The 9,023-nt window shown below is 32.1% G+C and overlaps 1 protein-coding gene across 1 annotated transcript; it reads left to right on the top strand.

Moving 5' to 3' along the window:
* Positions 1 to 6,044: 6,044 nt before the first annotated feature.
* LOC148200996 (glycerol-3-phosphate acyltransferase 5-like) lies at positions 6,045 to 8,536 on the top strand. Its single transcript, XM_088111952.1, is given in 4 exon segments — positions 6,045 to 6,800; positions 7,445 to 7,701; positions 7,703 to 8,083; positions 8,085 to 8,536. Coding segments are annotated over 4 exon segments (1,413 nt in total). The 5' UTR covers positions 6,045 to 6,290; the 3' UTR covers positions 8,350 to 8,536.
* Positions 8,537 to 9,023: the final 487 nt, after the last annotated feature.

The following is a 9,023-nucleotide window of genomic DNA, read 5'->3' on the forward strand; positions in this document are numbered from 1 at the left end:
ATTACGTGTCGCATGTGTTCACATTTTAGAAGGACGTTTTGGATACAAGAAAACACTACCTACACAATACAACCATAATACAGTATTATGAATACGAATGACAGCACAAAACACGTGATTTAGAAAGAAACCGTAACATAATGAAATAAATAAAAAAAGCAATCGGAGAAGAGAACGAACCTCACGGTGGTAGAAATAGAGGAGGAAAAACGATAAAAATGGTGATGTCTTTGTAAGGAGGGAAATGGAAGAATGAGAGCGTTGACAGGGAGGAGTGTGAACTTCCAAACTGGTGACCTACAATGGCATGAAAGTGTATGAGTGGAGTTATAGACACTGATATCAAAATGGATTAAAATTCACGGCCAACTCGGTCAACCATCAGTTCGGATTGGGTTTGAATTTAGAAAAAAATAAACTTTTTTAATGAGTTGATTTTCAATTTGACTTACTTGGAACCCGATTCACCTAAGTAGAACCTGTGGTGAACCAAATTGACTCACAAACCTGTCTAACAAAAATTATTAATATTATAAAGTTATTTATTCATTTTTGGGGTTTGCTTTTGGATTACATGTGAGTTGTATCTTAATTTTTTTATTTCGAATTGTTTTTGGAGTATAACATTATTTCACAGTGAAATTATTTAAATTTGAATTACAAAAAAATTGTAATTTTTTTAATTTAAAAAAAAACTTGTAATTAAGTAAGTCAATGAACCAACCCATTTAATCCATCAACCCGTCGTGGACCGGACCAGGTTCGAATTTGTTCAGCTCGCTAATAAATGAGTCGGGTTGGGTTGACTCACTAAGTAGACAACCCATGGTGGGCCAAGCTAGGTTGGGTCGAGTGGCCTGTTTTTACAACGGTAGTTACAGGAATGGAACAACAATGATAGAGAGTGGCGAAAGAAGAGAGAAACACAAGTGGAATAGGAAGAGAATGAAACTTTTCTACAACAGCGCAATGCAACAGGGAGAAAGCAGTTGTAGGAGTGAGCAAAATAGGTTCTTCAAAAATAGTGTTTGTTGAGACAAAAAGAACAATGACAACTTTGTAAAAATTTCACTTAAATTTATCCTCGACAAAATTTTGGTTTTAATTATTTATAAAAGGGTTAAATATGTTTTTAGTCCCTCAACTATCAAGCGATTTTATTTTTCGTCCTTTCAAACTTTGGTACACTTTGATCCTTCTCCTTAAAGAAACTATAATTTTTCGTCCTCCAAAATCAACTACGATAAAACTAGGCTGAGTTGGCTAACGGTAGTGTGTCATGTCATTTTTTTCTGACACTGAGTCAATCTTTTCCAGCTTTTCTCCCTCCCACTCCCTCCGCCTCCTTCCTTACATCTTCGTCCACATCCACCGTCCACAACATAGCCAGTAAAGAGTCAATATTTATGGTACTATATTCCTACCAAAGCCTAACTTTAAATGAAAAATTTCACAGGTTCATTTGTTCAAAGTCATTATTTTTTTATGTTTGTAGAATAATAATGGATTGTACTCTAATTGAAGAGAATTTATAATACAACTTTCTTTTCATAAGTTGTATTTTTAATAAGTTCTCCAAAAGTATCTACATGAGCAAAAAGCTATGCTGGAAAATGAAGTTTTACTCAAACAGGTGAGAACCAAACCTGACTTAAGAGTCAAAACTATAAACTATCTCAAATTAACCTTTGAAATCTGGAAGCAACTAATCTTCTTACTTGTCTTTAATTTGAAATGTAAACAGCTTGAGGAGATACAAAATAAAACAAAGACATAGTTCCTTGAATTTAGTTGTTTGAATAGAACATTTTCCAAGAATAGTTCAAAATCTCTTTTCAATTGTGCTTCAGAGGAAAATGACCACCGACGACAATTTCTAGAGTATCTTTTCAAGCTCTTCTTTCCAATTTGATTCCCTCCGGCTACTCCCCCTCAAACGCCCGCTCCCTGAATACCTCAAATACGGCGTCATCAACCTCGACAAGCCCGCCAACCCTTCCTCTCATGAGGTCGTCGCCTAGATCAAGCACCTCCTCCATTGTTAAACGTCAACTGCGCATCCGGACCATCTACGAAAGTAAGCTCCTTGAGGATGACCCTGATAGGCACTTAGTTGTTTTCTGGATTTCGTGTGAGGCTGGGACCTATGTTAGGACTATGTGTGTCCATTTGGGGTTGCTGCTTGGTGTGGGTGGCCATATGCAAGATCTTAGGAGGGTTTGGTCTGGGATCATGGGGGAGAAGGATAACATGGTGAGCATGCATGATGCAAGGAAGTTTGGTCGACGAGGTTGCGGTGATGTAAGGGGACGGAGATGCAAGGAAGGAGATAGAGTGAGAGGGAGGGAGAAAAGTTGGGAAATTGATTCAGTGTAGAAAAAAATGATGTGGCACACCACCGTTAGCCAGCTCAGTCTAATTTTAACGCCATTGGTTTTGGAGGACGAAAAATTATAGTTTCCTTAAAAAGAATGATCAAAGTGTATTAAATTTTGAAAGAGGGACGAAAAATAAAATCGTTTGATAGTTAAGGGACTAAAAACATATTTAACCCTTTATAAAATCAAAGAAATAATACCTCTATTATTTCACTTCTATTAAAAATTGAAACCTAATGCTTGCGAGTAAAATACAAAAAAAAAATTAATTTCAATTATGGCCTCAGGTATGGAAACATTGAAGCCATAAAATTATATAGCCTTAATTTTCTCACAGTGATGCCATATCTCCTTTCTTAAATAAAATATTTAAATAAAAAAATTGACAATTTTGAAAATTTATTCAAATTTATGGTTTTGGGTTTGGAAAAATTAAAGTCATAGGGTATATGACCTTGGTTCTCATACAACCGAGGTCATATTTCTTTTCTTAAATAAATTATTTAAATAAGTAACATAAGTTTTGAAAAATTTTGAAAGTTTTGATGGAACTTTCAACTTTGATTTTGCAATAACCAAAAGTATCTATAAATATGACTTTGGTTATTTGAGAATCAGAACCAAATCTCACTTTAAAATTTTTTAAAAGTTTTGAACACCTTTTTGATTTCGGTTATTTTATAATCGAAGTCAAAATGAATATATGACTTCAAATACAATACAATCGGAACAGTAAGTTTATAAAATATTTAAAATTGCCATCACATTTTTATATTTTTCTTTTTTTTAACCAAAGATGAATTAAAAAGGAAAATTTGCACTAGTATATGTAACAATTTTATGTAGTACTAGTAATAAATAAAAATCATTGCTTTCCAAGTGTCTTCTTAATTCTTTGTAGAAGATATGATCCATATTTTTTTAGTTTTAAAAAACTAAAATCAAATTGAATATTATAATTTACATATAAGACACTAAAAACGTATAATGGTATAAAATATTGAAAGAAAAGTAATAAACTCATTTATGCATATATTTTGATGTACACAAATGTAGCGAGTATCTAAATTTGTATATAAAAGAGATTCCCTTTTTGGCATTCACTTTTTTTTTCACTTTTACCCTTTAAGTTACGGTTTTGTTTAATTTTAAATCATCTACTAAATAAATAAAAATAATTTACAAAATAAATAAAAAATATCTATAATTAAATTTAGCATGTGTTTTCATGGGTGAATTGATAATAAATTTTGTTGTGTTCTGATAATGGAAATAAATAAATTTTAGTTATTGAAATAAAAAACATTATAAGTTATATTGTGCAAATATGTTTTTATTAGGAGTAATTATTTTAATTTTGAAAAAGTAGCTAAAATGATAAAGGTGTAAGTAATTTTTTATAAAAAAATAATTATTTGAATTCAAAAAATAGTTACTAAAATAATAAAATTGAAAAATAATCTTTTTTTTGAACAATTATTTAAATTTTAAAAACATTAATTAAGCAAGTAAAATTGTGTGTGTGTGTGTATATATATATATATATATATATATATATATATATATATATATATATATTTTAAGACTTTAAAGGGTTAAGAGTACCTTTCGTAAAGGGTTCAAAGTCTTGTAAGTATGTACAAGATTTTAGATATACGTCAATACGTCAAAAGTAGTGTTATTGCTAATTTAAGATAATTTGAAATGCAAAGCCATATTGATTATTTCAGCTTTGTATATGGTACTCTAGACAATAGTCAACAGTCGTAGGAGGCTATAAATATTTTTTCTTATTAAACAAAAAAAAAAAATTGGTCAAAAGATACGTATTTTGATAGTTAAGGGACTAAAAACATATTTAACCCTTTATAAAACCAAAGAAATAATACCTCTATGATTTCACTTCTATTAAAAATTGAAACCTAATGCTTGCGAGTAAAATACAAAAAAAAAATTAATTTCACTTATGGCCTTAGGTCGGGAAACATTGAAGCCATAAAATTATATAGCATTAATTTTCTCACAGTGATGCCATATCTTCTTTCTTAAATAAAATATTTAAAAAAAATTGACAATTTTGAAAATTTATGGTTTTGGGTTTGGAAAAATTAAAGTCATAGAGTATATGACCTTGGTTCTCAAACAACCGAGGTCATATTTCTTAAAATAAGTTTTGAAAAATTTTGAAAGTTTTGATGCACTTTTCAACTTTGATTTTGTAATAACCAAAATTATCTATGAATATGACTTCGGTTATTTGAGAATCGAAGCTAAATCTCACTTTAAAATTTTTAAAAATTTTGAACACCTTTTGATTTCGATTATTTTATAATCGAAGTCAAAATGAATATAACTTCAAATACAATCGGAACAGTAAGTTTGTAAAATATTCAAAATTGCCATCACATTTTTATATTTTCTTTTTTTTAACTAAATATGAATTAAAAAGAAAATTTGCACTAGTATGTAACAATTTTTATGTAGTAGTAATAAATAAAAATCATTATTTGCTTTCCAAGTGTCTTCTTAATTCTTTGTAGAAGATATGATCCATATTTTTTTAGTTTTAAAAAACTAAAATCAAATTGAATATTATAATTTACATATGAGACACTAAAAACGTTAATGGTATATAATATTGAAAGAAAAGTAATAAAACTTCATTTATGCATATATTTTGATGTACACAAATGTATCGAGTATCTAAATTTGTATATAAAAGAGATTCCCTTTTTGGCATTCACTTTTTTTTTCACTTTTACCCTTTAAGTTACGGTTTTGTTTAATTTTTAACTAATTATTAAATTTAACCCCCGTTTTTTATTAATTTAACTAACTTTTAAAATTAAATAAATGAAAATCATCTACTAAATAAATAAAAATTATTTACAAAAATAAATAAAAACTATCTATAATTAAATTAGCATGTGTTTTCATGGGTGAATTGATAATAAATTTTGTTGTGTTCTGATAATGGAAATAAATAAATTTTAGTTATTGAAATAAAAAACATTATAAGTTATATTGTGCAAATATGTTTTTATTAGGAGTAATTATTTTAATTTGAAAAAGTAGCTAAAATGATAAAGGTGTAAGTAATTTTTTATAAAAAAAATAATTATTTTGAATTCAAAAAATAGTTACTAAAATAATAAAATTGAAAAATAATCTTTTTTTTGAACAATTATTTAAATTTAAAAACATTAATTAAGCAAGTAAAATTGTGTGTGTGTGTGTATATATATATATATATATTTTAAGACTTTAAAGGGTTAAGAGTACCTTTCGTAAAGGGTTCAAAGTCTTGTAAGTATGTACAAGATTTTAGATATACGTCAATACGTCAAAAGTAGTGTTATTGCTAATTTAAGATAATTTGAAATGCAAAGCCATATTGATTATTTCAGCTTTGTATATGGTACTCTAGACAATAGTCAACAGTCGTAGGAGGCTATAAATATTTTTTCTTATTAAACAAAAAAAAATTGGTCAAAAGATACGTATTTTTGATTCTAAGTAGTGGTAAGTAACCTAAAAATACTGTAAGAGACGCGTTAATTTTAATTAAATGGCCAAAGACAAAAAGTAGCGTGTACCATTATTTGTTGAGGTTAAGTCATCAATCTTTGCGTATAAACGTGGCTTCTAATGCTCTATTCTTCTTCGCGGATATATCCACCCAAAAGCTAAGACAAAGAAAACCAAGTGGAGAGAAGTGGTTGTGAAACAGCTAAACTGCTTTGTGTTAGAGACCAGTCAAATAAATTACACCCTTTCCTTATTCTTTGTATATATATACATAAGTCATAACCATAAAAACCAATTCATTTTATAATAAGCTCAAACTTTCAAACACAGAAAATCTCACAAACCAAACAGTATTACTGCACAACAACAAAGATCCTTCAGACTATGGAGTCTGTGGTGTCTCAGCTAGAAGGCACGCTTCTGAAGGACTCCGATGCATTCTCTTATTTCATGTTGGTGGCGTTTGAAGCATCAGGTTTGGTTCGTTTCGCCTTGTTGCTTGCGCTATGGCCTGTGATTCGGTTACTTGACATGGTTGGCATGGACGATGCGTCTCTCAATTTGATGATCTTTGTGGCTGTGGCGGGGGTTCCCAAGTCTGAGATTGAGTCCGTGGCAAGAGCAGTTTTGCCCAAGTTCTACATGGATGATCTCGACATGGACAAGTGGAAGGTGTTCAGCTCTTACGAGAAGAGGATTGTGGTGACGAAGACGCCAAAAATCATGGTGGAGATGTTCGTCAAGGAGCATCTTCACGCTGATGAGGTCGTCGGAACCCAACTCTCCTTCAATAGGTTTGACCTCGCCACTGGTTTTCTCCATGCTGACTCCACTAACACCATTTTTCAAAGGGTCGCCAACCTTCTCAACAATGGCGCGCCCACTTTGGTTATGGTAAGTCCCGTTACACTATCAAATCAAACATATGCATGGAAAAGGAAACCAATACCCACTTTACTTTTCTCCATCTATATAGGAATTGGAAAATAACTTCACACCTATTTCTCTTTCACATTCATTTCACGGTTCTTTTAATAACAAAATATTATATTCAGATAATCAAATTTTCAAATAAAATAATACTATACATAGTTTCACCACTGATCACCAATAACTGAATTTCAGTTTTATTTTAGGTTTTAGCTGGTTTAATTAGATCAACACCTTGGGAATTTTTCTATGTATATAATTAGCTTTTAGCTTAAGGTTTTGGACAAATTGTTGCAACTTTAGTTCACCCTTGAGTCGGTCTAGTGGTTTAAAATGACGTTTTGTTTATCTCGTGGGCTTATTTTTAGCAATGTTATGATATTTTTTTGTTTGATGATGCTGTAACTTGATATCTTTTTTATATTTATACCAAAATTAAAACAAAACTAATTGGTGTTAAAACAAAATTTGTTAATTTTATATTAAAATATTAGTACTAACTTTTATTAATTTAGGGTATAATAAATTTTATTCCTTTATACGGTAGATAATGTAAACTAAAATTAATCTACGTATATATACTAAGTACTTTCCTTCATTACATGCAGGACCAATCACATCCACCAGATTTGACAGGCCAAAACTACGAGCACCAGCTGCTCCGGCCGCTTCCGGTGATTTTCCACGACGGCCGCCTTGTGAAGCGGCCAACGCCGTCCACTTCCCTACTGATCCTACTATGGATTCCGGTGGGTATTGTACTCGCCATTATCCGCATCGCCATTGGCTCCGTTCTACCCTTTTGGGCCATTCCCTACATGTCATGGCTATTCGGTGGCAAGGTCATCGTAAAGGGAAAACCACCCCCCTCCCTCCGGCGGCAACGCCGGCGTCCTCTTCGTCTGCACCCACCGCACCCTAATGGACCCAGTCGTCCTCTCCTCCGTCCTCCTCCGCAAAATCCCGGCGGTCACGTACTCCATCTCGCGGTTATCGGAGATCCTCTCTCCCATTCCCACCGTAAGGCTCACGAGAACACGCCATGTGGACGCTGAGAAAATCAAACGAGAGTTATCGAAAGGTGACTTAGTAGTGTGCCCCGAAGGAACAACATGTCGCGAGCCTTTCCTTTTGAGGTTCAGTGCCCTCTTCGCTGAACTCACTGACCGGATAGTGCCCGTGGCCATGAACTACAGGGTAGGGTTCTTCCACGCCACAACTGCGAGAGGTTGGAAGGGTTTGGACCCTTTTCTTCTTCATGAACCCTAGACCGGTGTACGAGGTTACTTTCTTGAACCAGTTGCCGGTAGAAGCGACGTGTTCTTCGGGGAAGAGTCCACATGACGTGGCTAACTACGTGCAGAGGATACTAGCGGCGACGCTAGGGTTTGAGTGCACGAACTTCACTCGAAAGGACAAGTACAGGGTGTTGGCGGGGAATGACGGCACTGTGTCTCCCACTTTTTCATTGGTGGATCACATGGTGAAGGTGGTGAGAACGTTCATACAGTAAAAGATTAGTTATGCTAATCATTATTATCATTATGAGACTTTATGATTGATTAATTGTTTTATTTTGTTAATCTGTATGTATGTATGAATGGATGGATGCTAGCTTGTGTACCCAACATCATAAATTTCTGTATTGTATAATCTTCCTTTTGGATATTAAATGTAGATTAATAAGTTTTTAATTTGGATACCTTCTTGTCATCTCGAAATTGAGATAAAGGATTCACTGGTTCTAATTGTTTTATGATTGACACACTGCTTTCTAAATCGAAGTAATGATTTGAGTTTAGTCTCTTTTCAATTTTTCATCAAGTATTAAATTTCTCTTCGAAATAATTTTCTAACCACATATATGTATATATAAAACGGTATTTGTTGTTTGGAATGTATAGATTTTTTTTAATTTTATCTTTAACAATATTTTAAAATCCAATAAAACCACAGAAAAATTCACATTCTATGTACAATTAGACTATAGATATTGCAAAAAAACACTATAACGTATAATAAATAATATATTTAATTATTTTTTATATAATAAAATATTATGCATGAGTATGTTTAACTCATGAGGGAATAAGATGATGTGTGAAGAAAGTCCAACCGTTAAAGTTGCCGGATATGACAGGAAGCTAACCTTTTAAATATGTTTGTTTAGTGCCTTTTCTCAGTATA

The sequence above is a fragment of the Vigna umbellata genome, chromosome 4 (genome assembly GCF_029865625.1).
Source record: "Vigna umbellata cultivar VRB3 chromosome 4, Vumbellata_1.0, whole genome shotgun sequence".
NCBI classification, from domain to species: Eukaryota; Viridiplantae; Streptophyta; class Magnoliopsida; order Fabales; family Fabaceae; genus Vigna; species Vigna umbellata.